Genomic DNA, 20,541 nt, shown 5'->3' on the forward strand with positions numbered 1-20,541 from the left:
TTTAGGGCTGGACCTGTGATCAGCATATATAGTGCTGTCTGTGTGAAAGGAGAACTGTCATCCCAAAGGCTGGTCCAAACCGGTTAGAGCCATATAAACCAGTTAAAGCCATATTTAATTCAGTGAATGAAGTTTCAAAGCTGATAAATTTAGTGTTTAACATGGGGTCACCTGCTGTAGGGTTTTCCTTATTAGCAAAGTTCTAAAGAAGGAACTGTATTTATTTACTGGATATTTAGAAGTTAGCTGTAGGCTTGTTCCTCTACTTTAGAAGCCATATAACACCCCACGGAGAGATGTACAGAAGCAATTATTACTGTGCATTTTGTGCCGTGGTGCAGGGGGACTTCTTGCCTATATAGTGTCAAGTATGAGGTTTTTGGTTTCCTACTGACGTTTTACTTTGTCAATATATGCCAGTAAAATGGCCAGTCCTATGCTGGAGTACATAGATTTAAAGATATGCTTGTAATCAGATGAGTATCGCAAATGGGTTTATTTTCACTGTGTTCTGAGAGCTGCCACAAAACAGGCAAAGGAAACTTTAATTTTAAGCATTAGAGTGGGTCGTTATGCTGTGCTATTGGATCACTAACAAACTATTACCGGCTAACTAGTGAGTAATTACTGTCAGGCAGGCCATGTGATGGTCAATTTATTAGCTGTTGCAGCAAAAAGGAATCTACCAAATGTGTGCCAAAATGAGTCAAGTGGACCTCTCCAGCCAGGATCCCTAAGACCCACAGGCGAAACAGGGTGATGAAATTATTGTTGACAATCCTAATCTGCCACGTCAGTGTTGTAATAGTAATCAGGATCTTCTTTAGCAAACTAACGTTGCATTCTTGAAAAAGATGGGATTCTTCTTCTTGCTGGTTTTAACTGGCTTTCTCTAAAGGGGGACAGGTTGGATCTCTGTTGGCATTCAAGCTGATCTCTTTCATGTAGGGTGTCTGGATTTCTGTCTCTGGTGTTTGTCCTAAAACTCCTTTAATGTCAATTCTGCATCTTGCAGTCGTTCCTACCATTCTTTGCATGTACAGGAGCAATCCAGCGAGACCTCAGCTTTACAAAACGAGGGCACAACGTCTCCAGAGCTCTGGGAGTGCTTCTTTACTATTTTTGGAACCAGCTCTATTGCTTCTATAATAGGAAGGCTTCTGGAAGCTTTCTCCTTCCCCTCGCCCCAAGAAAGTAGCCTTTCAGCTGAGCTTTCATTAATTCAGAATCTGCATGGCAAAACAAATCTAGTTTTATACGCTAAATAATTCAGACGTGGCTCATGGATCACATGGCCTCAAATGCACAGCGTTACAGTGAGTATCTTTACCCATACCCCATAACCTGAGGACGCAGCAGCTGTAACCCTGCTCAGGGGTGTTTAGCTACCCCCCGTTTATCATTCAGGGCACACCATAGGTTATGTGGTGACAAGGAGTGCCAAAGTAGGTGGTAGCTTTCTAGAAAGCAGAGTAATGTGTGATCTGGGTGCGTTTGTTGCCAGTGCTGCAGCAGCATTGGCAAGTAAGGGATTTACTGGTTTTGTCTTCCTCTTGGATCAAGCAGAACAAATCTAATGAGCCAGTTCTTAACTTCTTCCCAGTTGAGCAACGGATGATGTCCTTACCCAAATTGTGCAATGCAGCTAAAACCTTTCAGGAATAGTTGAACAAGGGAAACACTTGTGATAGATTCTCCACCCCACCTCCCTGCCCCATTAAAATACAGGGTTAACAAGGTGCAGCAGAGCTTATCTTTATTTTATTTTCTATTTTCCTTTTGAGGAGAGAGGGGCTGACTTAGTCCTTCCGATGCCAGCCATACCTGGAGGAGAAGAAAGCATGAGCACTACAAATTTGAAGCCTTTCATTCTTTATTGACATGATCTTGGAAGGAAGACAGGTTCTCCCTGTAGTGCTTCATTAGAATAAGCATTTCATATGCTTATTGGTGCAGCAAGTAGCCCTGTTTGACAGCAGTGAAGAGTCAAATGTTGTCTTGAAGCCCTACACGCTCATTTCCCTGCTTCCAAAACACTCTGTATTTTGCACACTGTGCATTCAAAAGTGTTCTTTTCCACTGACATGAAAGAAGCTAAAAAACCACTTTGTGGCAGACACCTTTCCTGGCATGATTCAAAGCATGGATTTGAGACACCCGAGTCCAGTCTGAGTTGCTGAGAACCTCATCCTGCTGGGCTTTGCTAGTGCCTGCTAGGTCTGGCGGTAAGTGGGTTCAGGGAGCTTACTTCTCCTGGGTTAATTTTCTCCTAGTTCAGCTCCTTGAGCTGCTTCAGGTGAGAAATCAGATGGGAACCAGTGCTGATAACAGGGAAGGTGTGAAACAGCTGGGAGGAAGAGAGGGGTGAGACCCCAGCATGGCAGGAATTACAGTGATGGAAAGGGCTGCGGGGCTGCACAGTGTTTTGGAGCATCCGTGTGCTCTCCGCTGACATGGATGCCCAAGCTCAAATTTATGTGGGAATCTTCAGATTTCAGTTAAATAACTGCCCCATCTGGTCTTATCCAGGGTACAGAGTATGGATGGGAGCTTGGTGGAGCTTTGAGAAGGGCTGGAGTGAATTTGGTGGGGAAATGAGCCAAGAGCAATGGTAAGGAGGTCCTGTTGCTTGGCCAGCTCCGATTGCCGGTACCTAGAAGAATTGGTATCGGCAGGTTTTGGTGTGTAAGTAGACAGGGGAAGCTCTCCCCGTTTATTGCAGCTGGAGCCTCTGTGGCAGCTTTATTGCTTTTAGATTAGATAACATCAGATCTATGTAAAGTTACAACTTTCGACTATCAAACGGAGAGGAAGCTGAGCGCACAAGGTTTCACAAGGCAAACGGTGTTTATGATGGCTTCTGTAGCTTCGTGCTGCAGGTGAAGAGGCCAAAGTGCAGTTCAGCAGGACTCAGAGAATCTCATCTGATTGTAGTTGTTAATCTTTGCATCTCTTAATGCTTGTAAGTTGGATACAGTGTCTTTACTAAATACCTAGTTTCATGCGAGTGTTTGTTGCCAGCTGCAGGTGGATGGAAGCACAAAGGTGAGGTCACTCTGAAACTCTTTGCAAGATAGCTTTAGTTAAACCGTGCTTGTTTTCTCTTATTTTGCCTGAGGCTGTTCCAGTAAAGAAGTGAAACCTAGCTAGTGAACTTAGTGTTAAAAGGTAGTTCTTTAAGGTGTTTAAAATAGGTAGATACTACACAAAGGACAGTTAAAAAGAGGGGGTTGCATTCCTATGGATGTCTAAGAGGCTGACTATGAGGACCTGGTGTATCATCTTGCTGTCTGAACTAGTCCGGGAGCTGCTGCGGATCGCTGGTTGTTACCATGGAGTGTGAACGTTGGGACTAGGGAAGGCTTTCTGTTTGGGGAGGGAGGGAGGGTGGGCTGGAGACATGGCTAGGCTGGGAAATGGCAGAATTGCACGTCTGGTGAAATCTGCTTTTAGAGACCAGTATCACGTAACAACCTAAACTTGAGCTGAGTGGTGGGGGAATGAACATGCAACCCTGTTCTTGCAAGAAAACAAAAACCCTTGTGGAGATCTCTATTATAAGGCCTCGGCGCTGGCTTTTTTGTTTTTTTTTTTTCCCAAAGGATTACCTGTCCCTCATAATGACTTTTTTGGTGTTAACTCTTCTGAGTTCCCCTCTGAAATATTTGCCATTGCTTTCTTCTGCATCCTGAGTGTGCTGATGCTCTTTGCCCAACTGATCCAGGGCGATGCGGAGCATCCTAAAGCTAGCCCTGCGTGGAGGTGGGGTGGTCAAGTCTGTTTTTGCCAATAGTGTGATTGTTGCTGACAACCAGTCCTGAGCCCAGGGCCTCCTTCCTAGAAAGCAAATTTTCTGAAAGGATATGCCCATCCTTTGAACTCATTTGTTGATCAGTTACTGTTGCTACTGTTTAAAATACACTTGCTCTTGCAGTAAAGCTTTAGCTATCAAGATATCAAAAGCTTTAGTGTATTGCTGCACAGAGGAAGAGACCTTGACCCCCCCATCCACGCTAGTTGAGTTAATACCTTAGTTTTCCTAAACTGCAGCAGTGTTCAAAACTGATGATAAGATGGGGAGTTCTGTGGGACCATTCAGCGAATTGCTGTCCGTTGCTGGGAGGACGTGATGCTTACTGCTGCCAAAATCTGAGTCCTTCCCACATCTTATGCATAAAGGCATATGTTTGGGGGTGGTTTCAGAAAGGGAGAACAACACGACTAGGTTTTTAACTTCCTCTTCTGTTTTGTTTCTCTGTGCATCTGTATTTCAGTTTTGGGGCTGTACCCAACTGTGTGCAAAACTAACAAATCAGCTGAAGCACCTACTGATAAGGATCAGCCTTGGTAAAGAAACACACTGTGGTAGTTAAAAGGCAGTAAGTATCTCTGTGCTAGCTTGGATGCTGATTTTTTTCTTTTTTTTTTTTTTTTAATTCACAAGCACAGCTTTTTACTACTTACACAGTAGGAATTTGTCAGTAGCTTGCTGGCATTAATAGTCTATTTCAGCTCTTTTCTATAGCCCAGCAGCTAGAGGAGGGGAAAAAGCATGCTTTGTATGGAGTTGTGTTTGGATCTGTGCTGCAGTGCCCATCTGAACTTGTCTGTGTCTATTTTGTCAGCTTTTGCTTCCCTCTAGTAGGTGCTAGTACCTTCTTAAAATGCATGACATCCCACCATACAATGCCTGTGCTTGGATCAGGGTTGTGACTGCCCCTGACCTGAACCAGTTTGCTTGCTGGTTTTGCTTCTCCAGCTTTTTACTGCAAACAAGATACCTTTTGGTTTCGGTTTCTTTGTCTGGCTTTTTATCGCTTACTTCTCAATTGATCTGCAAAGGAGTAGGGCTGGGACAAAACATCTGGTATTCCTAACTAGGAATACATGGAGAGAGTTTTAGCTATTGAAAAAGTGACTGGCATTCTTGAAATGGTATGGTTGCATTTATTTGGGTGTGGATATAATCATGTTTCTGTGATACAGTTCCTGCTGAGTCTGAAATGCTAGTGTCAGTAAAGCCAGAAGGAAAGCCAGACAAAAGCTTGGATAAAAGTCAGAATTTCAGTGCCTCTTACTGATGGTTCATGGGAAAGTAATGATTTTGTGTTTAACTTTTGATTTTCATAAGGCGCTAGGCATATGCTTTTTTCTCTGTGAATTACTGTTTGTATATATATATTTTGCAGCCCACAAAACATCAGAAGTGGCTGATTTTTTGTGCCTAGGTTTCACTCTTGCAGGTAGTCCTTGTTAGAGGCTCTGGGTAGTCTAATGAAAATGGTGTTTAACTACCAAGCTTCAATTTATGCTGCTGTTAACCGCAGCAGCCTAACTCCTTGTCTTTCTGAATTTATGGAGTAGAGGGCATATTCTCATCCTCCTGCTCTGCCAGTGCAATGCCTCCGACTTCTCCATCTGACATGTTTCTTTGCCTTGTGTAGAGCTCAGCAGAGGTTTCTTCATGGAGACTGAAATGTGTTTATATAATATTTTATATATTATTTTAGGCTCCTGCTTACTCAAATGTAGGCAAATGATTAACCTCTCATTCACCATCACTAGAGGAATCGTGAAATTGCTATAGCAGACATCAAATCAGATGGATCTAAACCAGTTTCTGTTTTCCCTGTCTGGACAGTCATCCTTCATCACTTTCTTGGTGAGTGTGGCTGCCAAGTTAGAGCAGGCTTTCCAGGCCAGGAGTGTTTAGTGGCAGCATTGAGTTGTAAACCAAATTGGTCAAGCACTGATTAACTGAGCCATGCATAGGTAGGTGCTCTTCTGCGTGGGAGTTTTTTCTCTCTGGCAGGTGTTGGGAAAGGGGTGATGTGAGAGGCTCCATCTCTGCGAGAGCTCTGCTGCAGGCAAGCACAAACCTCCAGCGAGTGCTGTACTGTGGAAATGCCACTGTAGGAATAGGGCAGCAGTAGGAGCACTGGGAAAAGCTGCTGAAAAGGAGAGAGCAACCTGCTGCACTAAATCACAAATCCCCTGGGGACACAGCTCTATAGTTAGCATTTTCAAATGGCATTCCTTTATTACGGCATCATTGTGCATGGTCCTCTAGAGAGGAAGCAAATGATCTTTAAAACAATCTGCTGGCAACTCAGGCTTGAGTATTTGAGTTTTTCCAGGGCTCTTTTGCTGTGTCACTTTTTCCTTTTGTGTTCCAGCTCGAAGGTTGTTGTTCTTTCACTGTCAAAGTACGTTAAAGTGCCGGTAATGGTGTCTACTCCAAGGACAAGACGTAGAAGGCAGCAACCTAGTGCGAACGAGAGATACTGCAGAACAGTTTTGTTTTGGTGAAATCTGCTGTCTTATCTGTGTGTGATGCAAAGACGGGGCAGTTTTCACAAGGCTTGGAGGCTGCATGGTGGCATGTTTTTTGTCCTTTATGAAAACTGCCACGTTATTTTGATTAGAACGCTAACGTAACTCCTGGCAGCGTAAAATCTTAACTGCTAGCACTGATTTCCCTCCAAAGCTTGATTCAGTGTTAACAAGCAGAAAGATCTTGTGCGTCCTGTTTTCGTGGAGCTCGGAAGACAGCGTGTTCCATGGGAGGTGCCAAGGTGGTGCTGCAGTCGTATATAAGGTGAAGCAGCATTGTTCGTGCAGACAGGCTGTTGTGGGGGGCGTTAATTTGTATTTTAATGGTGTTCAGAAACTCCAGCTGCAATAATGGCATGACGATGTTAAGTTCTTTTATATTTTTATATATGTGTTTTATATATATGTATGTGTATGCATGTATGTGTGTGCGTATGTATTTTCTCTCTCTTGGGAAAGAGTCCTTGTCCTGATCATCTGTGCTTCAATCGCTGCTGTACTGGAATGTGATCCTATATACCTCTTGTTTGTTCAGTTTCTAGGTGGCAGAGACACGGTGAAGCTCTCTGTGGAGCAAGGAAAGCTGATGGGGGAGCCTTGCGCGTAACCCAGGATGGACTGGCTGTGACGTGCCTTAGCTGGAGAGGTAGTTACGATGAAGAGTTCCTGCAGAGCTGGCCTCCACAGGGAACCGCTGAATTCCACATCCTCCACCTTCCATCAGGTCAAACGGTATGAACAGACCGGCTGGTCTGCCTATAGTTAAGTATTTAGCACCCATTTAGTTAGCCTTCTCCTTACTTTCCTATTGTCTTGCATGTCACTCAAATGTTTGGTCTAAATTCTTACTTTTGGGTACTGTTTAAGTGAAATGTTGTAATGGCTTAAGGGCAGAAATGTTCTTTGACATTTTTATTTGATAATGACAGCTGCAGATTCACTACAGCTGGTACTGTACTTGGAGAAATCTTTGGGTTTTCTAGCAATGGCTGTAAATCAATTTGGGAACATGGCTTTGAAGTAGAAGTTAATTGGAGAACGGCTTGTCATAGTAGGCTTTAAAACATGCAGTCAGCTTAAAGCAAGTGGAAATACTGGCAATCGTTGCAGTTTGTCTTACTATGGAGTAAGTAATTAGATTAGTTTAAGCTCAGATTTTGTATTGCTCACTCTCCTGTGTCTCTTATTAAGAAGAAATGCACGATTGATTTCAAACACTTGTGCTTATGTGACAATTAAGTGAACGCCTCTCACTGTGTCTCGTTATAGGAACACCATACAGAACAACTTGTCCTTATGCAAATGCAAGAACATGCCAGTTTGAGTTCAAGCTACTTGAAAATATATGTATCATTTATTTTTTTTCTTTTTCTGAAATCAAGACTCTTAAACTTCCTCAATCTGGAGGAAGAGAGCCAGCTTTCTGGTTTCCAAAAGCCATGTGGGTTTAAAGCAAACTTTAGCCTTTGTTCTTTGTGGTTGTGTACACAGCATATACTTGCTATGTTAGTCTCTTGGTAATTTAGTGCTGCAAAAGACTTCCTGGGTCACCCAGCTCCTTACTGCTTGGGAGAGCATCTCATAATCCCTTTTGTAAATTTAGAAGTCTAGCCTTAAAAACAATTACATCTTTTCTTCTCTCCTCCTGTAGATTAAGCCATTACTGAAGATGACAGATCTAGCTGTGCGATTAGGAGCCTTCATTTGATTCCCAGACTGAACATTCATGCCAGCTTATATACTCATTTGAGCTTGTGTTGCTTTTTTTTTCTTTTGCATAAGGCCTGCTTCTTCTTTTCAGTGGTTTACCTCTTTTGCTGTATTCTGTAAAATGTGGTGGTATACCTTCACCTGTGGTTTTGCTGTGCTGAATGACCCAAGTGTTATCTAGTAGCTTCTTGAACAACAGCTGTCGTCGTTGTTCTCGGTGTGGATGAATCTCCTCTGAGTCATGTCAAAAAGCGTATGCTGTACTCCAGAGCAGATCTGGTGGGAGGGCTTTTCACTGCTGCCTTGAATATATCACATCATCACCTCCACTTGCCTCTGTTTCATAGATATGTCTATGGTGGCCAATGCACCTTTCTCAGTTACCTCCAAAACTTCTTGGTGTTTAGCTTTCTGGTGCATCACCAGCTGGATTTCAAAACTCTCCTCCATTTTTGTTACTTGGTGCTTTGTGCCTCTGCTGTATTGGTAGTGCCTTTCATTTCTGTGGGTGCACCTGTAGTAGTTGTGCTGAGGTCATTGCTAACAAAATCAGTGTGTTCCCAAGGCTGATTCTTGAGGCATGTCTTTGGTTTCCAGGCTGGTATTTTCTTATCCAGCACCACCTGGGGCTGTCTGCTGCAAGCCAGCTCCTTGGTCTGTTTTCCCATTCCTCTGGCAATCTGTCTTAACCAGTAAATCTCGTGTGCCTTCTGAAGTCCATGTGAATAAGACATAGTACACTTCTCTAAAAAGATCACTGTTTTGAGAACCTTCAGGTTAGTCTGGCGTGTCGAACTATTCCCTCTTCCCCCTTTTACTCTGTGTTGCCTTAATCCTCGCTTGCAAAACACCTTTATATTGAAGTCAGAGTACCAGGCCTGGAGAGGCTGCAATTTCTCTCCCTGCTCTTTCTCCCCTGCAGTGCCACCTCCAATGTGCCATATGTTTTATTAACTCATATTGTTGCCTTTCAAGAGGTTTATAAATCTTGCTTCTTGGCCTGCAGTTCATAAGTCTGTCTATTTTGGATTCTAAAACTGAGATGAGCCACTCCTTGCAATTTTCATGAAGCTTTTTAATCTTCCCCCTGCCAATGTTCTTGTTCAAATTAACCCCTGAGCTTTTGCCCTCGTGATCACCCTTATCACCCCTCTTTAAAAATGATGCAAAGGCAAATTTAGTATTTTGTGTTGTACCTAGAGTACTCTTAATCTCTGCCTTGACCTTGCTTGCAGCCCTGTTTCTCTCCCTGTCCTATCTAACAAACTGAAGAACCTTTTACTATTTCTTTAAATATCTTTTCAGTGGCTTAACACTGCACCAGTTCTCGTGTTTATTCCTAGACTTTTTGATCTCTAAGATACAAGTTTCCAAGTGATGTCACCTAGTGACTTGAAACCTGTGTCTGCTTCTTGTATCCTTCCCGAAGAAGGAATGTGTTCAGTTGGAGTTTCTTCTGCTCTTGTTTGGGATGTGTTCTTGGTAATTAAAACACCTTTTGATTCCTGGAGAATGCCTGCTGGGTTGTGCTGTCTGCAGTGAAATCCTCTGCACCGCAGTGCAGCTGACTTCATGAAGCAGTTCCTTTTGGCCTTGAGTTTCAAAAGAACAACCTGATGACTTGCCTTCAGATCTACTTTTGCTTATTCTTTCTTTTGAATTCTAATGATAGTGTGGTCCAAGGCTAATTTCTACAACCTTTCATGTGTTCTTATTATGTATGCACAAAAATGAAGACTAAACAGCATCACTTTTGTGTTGGTTCGTTAACTGTTTGAAGAAATTTGTTGTGCCATGATGTTAAGAAAGGTCTTGGTCCTCTTGCAGTTAATAAATTAGAAAATCAAGATATATTTCCTTCCAGAAATGTTTTATCTGTCACTTACCTTTGCTGCTCTGGGCAGCTTTCAGCAGAAGACCTATAAAACCACCATTTTTTTTTCTTACTGTCCTTTTGTGATTTCTTCTCATCTTGGCCTCTTCCACCACAGGCATGTGTGCTATCCCATCATCTTTGAGCTACAGGTTTCTGGAGCAGCTTATAACCTTGAATACCAAATCTTTTAAGTTTATTTTGTTCCTGTCTGCTTTACATCATCTCTGTGTCATCTGTAGTATGGTTGGGAAGCAGGGAGCATGGGTTTGAGCTTCCTCAGGCTCAACAAAGAATTGCTTCTACGTCACTCACTTCACGGTAAGTGCTTTTATACAAAAGACTGGCAAAGCAATGGCACGTCTTCCTGTGTAAAATTTAGACAGTAGCTGAGGCTGCTGTGCTTCGTGGTGAAGGGTGTATATGTGTGTGCATTTACTTCAAAATGTGTTCAAAACTTATTAATGGGTGGGAGCCCTCAAACTGGAGTAGTCTGTGTGTTGGGCTTGGATGTGCAATCTGTCACCTGAAACCTCTGCTTGTTGTAGATGGTGGATTTTACGCATGATGGATTTTATAGCTGCTCCTGTGTGCAGCTATATTTGGGTGTCGTCTCCCCCAAAGTCAGGTTATTTGACCACCTGACGTGGGTGAACAAGCAGTGGGGGATCCAACGTTAAGTTAGGCGCCTACTTTGCATGTAGCTCCTCAGCTTTTTTGGGCCAGCTCTGCCTCACATTTGGCTTGCTCCCGCTTCCCCCAGGCTGGCCGCTCAAGTGGAGAGTGCTGCTTCAGCAGTCAGATACCTTCTGTTTACCTTCAAAGCCTGTGATAATCCTCGCTTGCTCTCCAGTTGATGCAGGAGGCGGTTTCACAGGCGTTAGAAGGTGGGTCAGGAGCAGTTGCTTTAATTTGAAGTTACTGCTGCAAGGGAGTGGGTTTTCTAGAAATCGGATGCCTCCGCAGCTGCTGAAGTCGAACCCGCCCCTGGTCTGGAGCATCGTGCCTCCCAGCCCGCCTTTCTCTGAGCTTGGACACTTGCCACACGCCAGAACAAGCTCCAGTGAGTAGCAGAGCGTCTTCCATCCCGGCTGCTCGGCTGGGACTTTCCCGCCCCGGCAGAATCCGTGGAATGCCTTTGAAGCAGCTCTCTGTCTGCTTTGCCTTGCCCCGGCAGTGCAAAGGGGATGGAAATGGTACTGGAGATTGAGCCCAAAGGACCTACCAAGTCCTTCCAGAAATAACAAGTGGCTGACCATAGTTTAACTTGCATTCAGTACTCAGTCCTTCATAATTGTCAGTGTCCTTTACAGAGGAACTAAGCTCTATCGACAGAGAAATGGGATGCCAGGGAAGAGAAATGCCTTGCCAGAGGTTATGCTTGGTGTGGGTTTTTATTGTTGTTGGGGTTTGGGTTTTTTTTTTTTTTTTTTGGCTTCTGCCTTGTGTTAGTATGTCCTGAGGGTTTTTTCAGAGTTGTAGTTGGCACTGCGTGTGTAGTCAGCAACGCTAGGAACTTTTGTCGACTGGAGTTAGTGTTTACAAAAAGAAATCCACAGGAAACTTTGGAGTTTTGATTGAAATTTTCGCCTTAATAAAACCTTCCGTGCTTTGTGCAGAAAACTTGCAGTGTGAATATGCTGTTTGAGCAGACTACACTTTTTTTTCTTGTTGTTCTTGCTGGCCAGAGGAAATCTTTTGGCTTCACAGGGCATCGTGAGAGTCCCTGACCCAGGTGCAGTGAGGGGCATCTAGATTCTCTGTGGACCTTGGAAGGTAGTTGTGAAAATTTAGCCTTTCCTACCAGTTTTTCCTCCAACTTTGGAGCTTCTACTAAAGCGACTGTTATTTTTTTTTTAGGCTGCTATGATTTAGAAGATACATAAATACAAAAGGATACAGAAAGATTCTGGCCGGCTTGGCACAGTAGCTGATGGGCCTTCCCTTCAGTAGGGAGAGGAGGGGTGCGTGCGTGTCTGCACGTGTATAAAGGCTTATATTTCTATATCAATCCTGTGTAGTAACTAACTTGATAAAACTGTAGTGGAAACAAGCTGTAGTTACTACTTGTAAAAACAGCAGTGTCATTCCAGAAGTTTTAAGTATCCTGTTTTTCAGACACGGCTGATTAGAAATAGAAAAACTGGCCTTTTTATTTCATCAGCTTAAGGATGGAATAGCAGTATAAAGGCAGCACTGCTAGTTGTTTCAATGCTGATCATTCCTGGCAGAATTATCTCTTATCAGCAATTCAAAACTGCACATTTGGGATTGAAAACCTTTTATGCTTACTCCATGAACTTCTGAAGAGTCGTTGTCTCTAAAGATAAAATTAGAAACTCGATAACTTAAAGGGTGGAGGAAAGCAAACAGAATTATTCTGGAATTAAGTATCATAGGGAATTGTCAGTGACTTCACCTTTTAACAACTATTTTTGGCGTTTTTAAATATTTAAAAACTTACCTGCCGCTGCCACGTTTCTCAGCTTGCCAGTGCTGAAATGTTGCAGAAATAAGGTAGTCTGTGGGTGGGGACTGGGCTCTGGTTCATCTTCAAAGCAATTTCTGCTGGGAAGCCTTGTTCTAATTCTAGGAGCTAGAAATGAAATGTGCTGCTGACGTGCAGGGAAGAAGCTATGTTTGCCTAAAAGTTTGTTGTTCTTAATGTTCACAGCAAAGTGTGCGTGGGGTGGGGGCCTGTTTTTTCCAAGTGACACTTTCGGGTAAGGTGCATTACTAACATCCCTTTCAAAATGGAAGTTCTCTTCCCCGCTGCCCAAAAACTGGGAGGCAGGTGGCACTGCGATTGAGCTGGTCAGATGAAGTTAGCAGTATTCTTTATAGCTGTCTGAAGTTATTAAATGAAGGTTTTCTTTAAATCTGGATCCATTAAAACAGTGCAGTGAACTGAATGCTGAATTCAAATGAGGCAATTATTCTGGCAGTAAAACTTCTGACTAAGGCATAATTTTGTTATGTAAATTATAACTTTTCAACCTTAAATGGTATTGTTGGCTGAGCCAGAGGCTAACTGAAACATAGGAGGAAATATAACCTTAAATGAGAAATCTGTAATAGGTGAGGCATAACTCTACCCTTTGTCTTTCTCCATAGACCAGAAATAGCTGGGAGCAGCTGAACGAACTTTGCTGGCTAAACATGTCCTCTAAGCATGTTGGGGTAACCAGTTTGGTCCTGTTTTCATTCGTATAATACCTGGTCTCACCTTCGTTTGCAGCTTCACTTAATGAAGGGTGTTGAACCAATTGGCTCGCTGGATTCCTGAAAACTGCTTGAAGAAAGCCTTTTAAAAACACATTCAGCTCATCTTTCAGACACCCTGGCATGAAAACTCATGAATGAAATTTGATCTGCTCCTAGCTCATGAGATTTCAACGTGCAAAGTCGTGTATTTAATTGTATTCACCTCTTCTCCCCAGGGTACGGTGGCGGCCAGCCATCGGAGCTTCTCTCTCTCTACTCTGAAAAAGCACAGCTCCAAAATGCCCTTCTGGATGGGGGAGGGAGGGCTGCAGGCACTGTTCTCTGCAGCAGCTTGCTGCAGTGGTTCACCTGCTGCCCTTCTGGGCTGGGCACTGGCCTGAGCACGTGGTGGCCTGATCCTGTTTAGCTATAAAGTGCCACCGAGCTAAGGCAGACGCTATGGAAAATGGGGCTGAAGTAAACTACAGCAGCCTTGATTTCCCATTCTCTTCTATTCATCTATTTCAGCACCCTGAAGTTCTATTTTTATCAGATTATTTTAGTTTTTAGCATCCAACTGAGAAGGCAAACAAAATAGCTCGTTTGCATTTTGCAGAGGAGACTAAACTGGGAGGTGACCCAACTCCAACAAGAGCTGGAATTAGCACGCAGAAGGCATGGGGAGAGAATTAACCCAGGGACTAGGTAGGTGTATCTGCAGTAACGGGAGCTCTCTTACCCCGCCAGTCTGTAGGTGAACTGCAGATGGGTTTGGCACTGTCTGGTTGCTAGAGTGAGGTGATGATCTTTCTATAAAACCGGGAGGGGAGAGAACGTAACAGCATCCTTTCCCGTGTCTGCCTCCTGGCCTTCAAAGCACTGCACAGGACCAGAGGGTTCCCCTAGGTTTTGTGCACACTCGTAGGAAGGTGAACTAAGCCCTTCCTCTTGATGTACCTCCCCAAAACCTCTCTGCCCGCACTTGTCATCCATCCCCGCGCTGTTTATCACTAGGGCCAGAAGGAAGAATCAAAACCTGAGGGGAAAGCAATGGTTAAGCAGCACGGCTGCTTCTAGCGCAGGAGGTTTCCTCTGCTTGGAGAGGTGCAGGCGGTGCCTGGCGGAGTTGCTGCCCTGGTGCTCTCAGGTGTGTTGTGTTAGCAGCTGGAAGCGGAGCGCCTTGCTTTGAAAGCCTTCCCTTGGCTGGCTCCGCTGCTGTCTGGCTCAGCTCTCCCTTCTGCCATCGGTAACTCCGGAGGGTCCGTAGCCCTGGCTAATCTGTGGGGCCTGGAAGGTCCCCAAGCTGCGCTCCGGGTCGCTCGTACGGCACGTCCGTGTGCGTTCTTGGTCAGCGTCTGCTGTTCTGACTTGCCTCTTACAGCCATCCTGCGCGCTCTGGCGGGTCTGCTCGAGGGGTGGGTGAGCCGGGTTCCTTCCTCCTCGTGTGCTGACCCCACGGGCGCCCTGCGTAGCATCCACAGGGATGTCTCGAGGTAGGTGTGTGTCCTGATCGCACTGCGGCGTGGCAGGGCAGAGCCTGGCTGTGTCTGATACAAACCTACCGTGTGTGAACTGCAGGTGTTAAAACTATAAATCCATCCGCCTTTGCAGATGTTACGGCTTGAGGTTTTTAATTAAAAGCTGGTTTTAGGCTAGAAATGCAATACCAAAGCAACTGGTTTGGTGGTGGCTGTCAAGGGAAACGTTCAGTGTCTGAATGTGTCCGTATCAGCTCGTGATAAATGTGGCATTGAACCTGCTGTTCTTAAACTAGCAAGCATGGATTATCCCCGTTTCAAAAAGGAGGCCTTTTAGTGTAACAATTCAAAGATTACCATGGAAACATAATCTATACTTAGTTCTGTAATATGCTTATGTGATACTCCTGGGAGAAGAGCCTGAAGTCTCCTGATAATTGCATCCTATGTGGCAGTGCCCTGGGCTTTTGTGTTTTTGAGCTTTGAATTGAAGATTACTGCAAAGGTGAAACAGAAGAGAGGAGTTGAGTGCCTGGGACCGTTGCAGGAGTGGTGCTGCTGCTGCTGTAATGTCAGCAGCATCCAAGTGTCTCCTTCACAGCTCTTAAATTCTTAACCATAAAAACACATACTTGAAAGCGGTTCTCTTCAGCTGTACGTGATGCTTTGTCACTTTTGGGGGGGGGGCATCTGATGTATAGCATAAAAACCCTTATGGGACAGTACACTAAATTTGGTACTATTGATATACCAAGGGATAGATTGCATTTTGGGTGGTATTAGGAGATTAGATATCTGCTGGGATCCCTGATGAATGTAAGTACACTTGCTAATTTCCCTTTTCAACTTTAACTGTACTATATCTACTGAAAAGAAAAAAAAAATATAAAAAATATATCTGGTAGCTAATATCAAGACAAACCCTTTGACCCACATGTGCCTTACAACAGGATTAAGAAATGAACGGACAGAAGGATGGCTCTAACTCTAGAATGAACCTCTAGCTATGTTTGCACAACAGATAGAACTTAAATGTTAGGATTTCTCCTTGCATCTCCCTGGAAACAGATTTCTCTAACAGGAAGATCTCTGCTATCCTTAAGATTATAATCCTATTGCAAGAAGTTCTCCAAGGGTGGATCTTGTAGCCTGGTTGCTGCTTTTTCCTTTCTTGTGTGGTTCCGTTTGAGGTGTGGGCTGCTATTCTAATAGGAGGCATGCTGGTGCCTACTCTGGGCCACCTTCTCTAATTCCAGGCAGGCATATTTTGCAACTATAACTTCTTCCCTTTCTGTTTTTCTAGGGTTTCTGGTATGCACTTAAAGCCATATCTCAAGTTACAGAAAAAAGAGCGATCTCCAGAAATAAGCCAGGATTCCCTGAGAGGCCCACCTATGAGCCATCAGAGATCAGCACAAGAAGAAAAATACACGAACAACTGCACCAAACTGAGCGTTTTCCCAAAACCCTCCCTTGTGACTCCATCCCAAAAGCTTCTGGGGATTATTTATCCAAATACTATGTGCAATATGAATGGGAAAGGTCCAGCGGATGGTCCGAGTGCAAGGGAAAAGAAGAACGCCCTGTCTGCAACGATCCACCAGGGAGAAGAAGGGGAAGGGCCTCTGGATGTCTGGGCTGTAGTGAAACCTGGCAATACAAAGGAGAAGATTGCGTTCTTTGCAGCCCAGCAATGCAGCAGTAACAACCGGCTAGGCTCCATGAAAATTAAAAGCACGTGGGATATCGACGGAAGAACAGCTAAACGCAGGAAAAAATCGGTAGATCTTAAAAAAGCCAAAATTCAACTGGAAAGAATGAGGGAGGCGAATGTCAGGTGCTCCCAGCCGGAGCCTTTTGCCTGTGGCATCGAGCACTGTTCGGTGCATTACGTGAACGACAACGGTGAGGGTGTGTTCCCGGGCCGGTCCCTCTCGGTGATAGAGATGGTAGCCTTTCTGGAGCAACGAGCAAGTGCTTTACTGGTAGACTGTGCGAAAACCTGCACGCATGCTTCTACTACGAGGCTGAACGCTCAGCCTAAAGGTGCGCTTCCCAGCTCAGACCCTTTCTCCTCCGCCGGGGCGTGCGAGGTACACGCGGAGAGGGGACCTTGCGGCAATAGCGAGCAGCAGCAGAGCGAGCCTGTGCGTGTGCTGGACATGGTGGCCAAGCTGGAGTCGGAGTGCCTGAGACGCCAGAGCGAGCGGGAGGCCGGGAGCCTCTCGCGGAACAACAGCTTCCGCAGAAATGTCGGGAGGGTGCTCCTGGCGAACGGCACCCAGCCTGAGGGAGAGGCGGGGAAGGTCTCCTCGGGGGTCCTGGCTCCGGGGGATGGCTTGGAGGAGGCAGGTGTAGCAGAGGCCGGCTGCGGAGGACGGTGCGGTCCTCTGGGTGACGCAGAGTTGTGGGATGGTGCTGCCTCTGCTCGGCAGCCGTTTCCTTCTGGGCTGGATACTCGGATGGGGAATGTGAACTCGGGACTTGCTCATGCAGTGTTGGCAATAACCGCTGGCAGGAGCGATAGTGAAACGCGAATTGAGCCTCCCAGACCTCTGCCGTCTGCGTGTCCGGCTGCTGCCAGGTTGCCACCGGACTCCTTGCAGAGCAAGAATGCGACTGTTGATTGTACGTCGAAAGAGCCTGTAATTTTGCCAAAGCAGAGTCTGCATCCTGCTAGGAAGGAGCCCTTATGCATCAGTATATCGGTCACCAAGACTGAGAAAGGATGCAGGAAAGAGAAGCTCTCTAACGCCAGTGGTAGTGAAGATCCACTCCCAGGGAGGCTGTTTTTCCTCCAGGCTGACCAGCCTGCTGCTCACGAGCAACAGCCGCTACGGGAAAGTACCCAAGAAAAGCCAGGAGAAGTAGCCCAAAATGAGGATGAGGATGCTTTGGCATCTGAGAGATCATGCGTCAGAAATAGTGTCCCTACAGAGCCATCTGCCCTTTCTGTTCCTCCGACAGAAGGGGCTTTGCAAGTACTTGATGCTTCCTGCTTAAAAAGGCAGGTTTCACATGACTTTTTGGAGACCAGGTTTAAAATTCAGCAGCTTTTGGAGCCTCAGCAGTATATGGCCTTCTTGCCTCACCACATCATAGTGAAGATCTTTGGATTGCTTCCTACCAGGAGTCTGGTTGCCCTAAAATGCACTTGCTACTACTTCAAATTCATCATTGAATATTACAACATCAGGCCAGCAGACTCCCGCTGGGTCCGCGATCCCCGCTACAGAGAAGACCCTTGCAAGCAGTGCAAGAAGAAATACGTGAAAGGGGACGTATCGCTGTGCCGGTGGCATCCCAAACCATACTGTCAAGCTTTACCGTACGGGCCTGGGTACTGGATGTGCTGTCACCGGTCTCAGAAGGGCATCCCGGGCTGTAAGTTAGGTCTTCATGACAATCATTGGGTTCCTGCCTGCCACAGCTTTAACCGTGCTATTCATAAGAAAACCAGAGGAGCGGGAGCCGAAGTGGAAGAAGAATATTAGTGCACATACACTTTCCTGCGAGATTGTTTGGGGTAGGAGGAGATTCTCATGCCTTGTGCTGTTTACAGTGTAAATAATTGTCGTGGTTTTTTTTTCACAGGGCTATGAAACTGCACATACTTAAACACAAGAGCCTTTACCTTTTAGATTAAAGATAGCTTTTAGTCCATCTATGTAAATAACACTATAAAAACTAATTGTACATACAGAGTCTACAGCTGGCTGAACAACGTAATCACTACAATGCAGCTATGATAGTGTTGCGGCTATAGTTGTGTGTGTTTTTAAGTGTCTTGTTTCAAAAATCTGTATATCCTGTATAATATATGAATGTTTCTGAGAAGAAACTCTAAATAGGTAAAGGTCAACTTGTTTAAAGAATCTTCAGACAACTTAACTGGACAACCTTAAAATTAGACTAGAACAGATCCATTATAGTAGTGTGGCAGTGGATAAAAAGAGAGGAATATTATTGTATAGTCAGAATATAAAAAAAGTTCTTGTCTACCCTACCCATGTTGTCTGTTTGGTTTTTTTGGTTTTTTTTGTTTGTTTGGTTTTTTTTTTTTTTTACTTAAATAAAACATGCATTCTAGATCTGCCTTATCAGCCTTTCTCTTGTAAGACTTTTGCCCCAAACTAAAACCACTGTAAAACACGTAGCAGAAACTTGGTACTGTGATGTTGCTCAGATGTGCAGTGTGCTTCCTGTAGAAAGCTAGTCCTCCTACTAAAAAAGAAACAAACCAACCCCTCTATATTACTTGGAGAACTCCCTGCTGTAACATTCACAAATTTCAGCTTTTCCTTTCCCTCCCATCAGCTGTGTGCGCAGCAGAGGCTCGAGAGAGGCTCCTGGTGTCCAGAAAGCTGGTGCTAGGTGTGTAAAACTTGGAAAAACAGGGACTCTCCGGTTTAAGTCCTGCTTCTCAACTCTTGTGTCCGCCCCTCGCCTGTGCCCCAGATGCTGGAGGACGGAGCGTGGGTCCAGCAGGATGAAAGTGGAGTTGCCTTGGCTCGGTGATGTGCTGGAAGCTTTGCCGTCTGCTGTATATGGAATTTTTCCCTTGTAAGTGGAATCCTTGCAGTGCTTCGCTCAGCTCTGCTACAGCTTCTGGCATCGTGTTTCTGAGGTGCGAGTTGGTGCTTTCAAAGGAGAGTTGTGAACGTTTGTGTCAGAAATGCAGATGAATGGGTGATTCCTCGAACTCTTACTGGGAGCTGAACATGGCATCTCTTTTGAGTATTTCCTCAAATACATTCCTCTCCTGCAGTGCTGCGTTCCAGATTCCAGCCTCCAGTTACAGCCCTCCTCTCGCCCAGCTCCCTGCCTGAGGGGGAACAGTGTGGAAGTCTGGGAATGTACCTCGGATAACGCAGCAGCCTCGTTCAGTTCCTGGGAGCCAAACGGAGAGCGGCAGTTGTGCCTTTGCGTTGTCTGAGTCCCTTCTCTCCCCGCACTTTGTGCCGTGGCTGTTTCTCTGCCCCTTCTTGGGACAAGGATGGACTCCTGGCAGTCGCGCTGGTAGCTGGAGCGGATGAAATCTCTGATCGGGTGCAAGAAGAGCTGGTGCCGCCTTCCCGGGGGCTCACCCAGGGTCCTCTACCCTGCAAACCGCAGGGGAACACCTGGGAAAGGGCGAGGGCTCTCCGTGGGAGCAGCGTCTGGATGGGGCGGCCGTGCACCCGGCTCGTCCTGTTCTGTAACCTTCAACGCAAGATCAGCAAGGTGCGGATGGGTGCTGCGGAAGGCTGGGGCGGCCGGGCTGCGCGCCGAAACCCGCGGTGGGATCGCGCGCAGTGACTCGTGTTGTTTTGGCACGTCAGGACAGAGAGCTTTGAAGGCAGATGTTTTTATTCTCTCCATTAACAGCGAGAGAAAGAAAACTGAGCCCTTACAGCCTGAAATGCGGGTTTGGGAAGCTCAGGATGTTCACGGTAGATTTAAAAGAGATGCTGGGTTTTTTTCCCAGTCGCTGCTGTACCTGCTGCCTGACACCCTGGGCGTCAGGCACCCCTCCCCGGTGCTGCTCAGCCATCTCTGCAATGCAGCAGACATTATGACAACCGGGAGGAATGAAATTAGAAAGCTAAAAGAAGGGTGCGGCTGCCTTGTAATCAGCTGTGAAAAGGGAGAGGAAAAGCAGGATCCCTTGTTAATTCGTGACTTCATTCTCTAACGGGGCGCAGGCTTCACCCAAGCTTCGATCTGCTCTGCGGGCTGCACTGGGATGAGCAGCAAAACAACTTTCTGGAAGGAGTTGTCTTGCCAAAGCCATCAGCATCTTCAGCTTAATTTCAATTAAGGAAGAGGGGGAAGAAACTGCTTTCCTGCCCCTCAAGACTCCTCTGGAAAACTTGAGATAACCCACGCCAGGCTGACAGCAGCGAGGAAAGTCCCTGCGAGGCTGAAATAGAAGCAGCGGAGGAAAATATTTTGTAACTAGAT

General features: G+C 45.5%; 1 protein-coding gene across 9 annotated transcripts in view; it reads left to right on the forward strand.

Annotated features, from left to right (window-relative positions):
* Positions 1–18,604, forward strand: part of FBXO34 (F-box protein 34) — a 40,277-nt gene extending 21,673 nt beyond the window's left edge. For 3 of the 9 annotated variants that reach the window (XM_041128165.1, XM_041128169.1, XM_041128170.1), the window contains 3 exons: positions 4,275–4,379; positions 6,869–7,065; positions 15,902–18,604. In XM_041128165.1, coding sequence (XP_040984099.1) covers positions 6,989–7,065; positions 15,902–18,092 — 2,268 coding nt within the window. In that variant the 5' untranslated portion in view covers positions 4,275–4,379; positions 6,869–6,988 and the 3' untranslated portion in view covers positions 18,093–18,604. The other 6 variants (XM_041128168.1, XM_041128172.1, XM_041128174.1 and 3 more) reach the window with 5 other exon arrangements.
* The last annotated feature ends 1,937 nt before the right edge of the window (positions 18,605–20,541 follow it).

The sequence above is a fragment of the Aquila chrysaetos genome, chromosome 2, assembly GCF_900496995.4.
Source record: "Aquila chrysaetos chrysaetos chromosome 2, bAquChr1.4, whole genome shotgun sequence".
NCBI lineage: Eukaryota > Metazoa > Chordata > Aves > Accipitriformes > Accipitridae > Aquila > Aquila chrysaetos.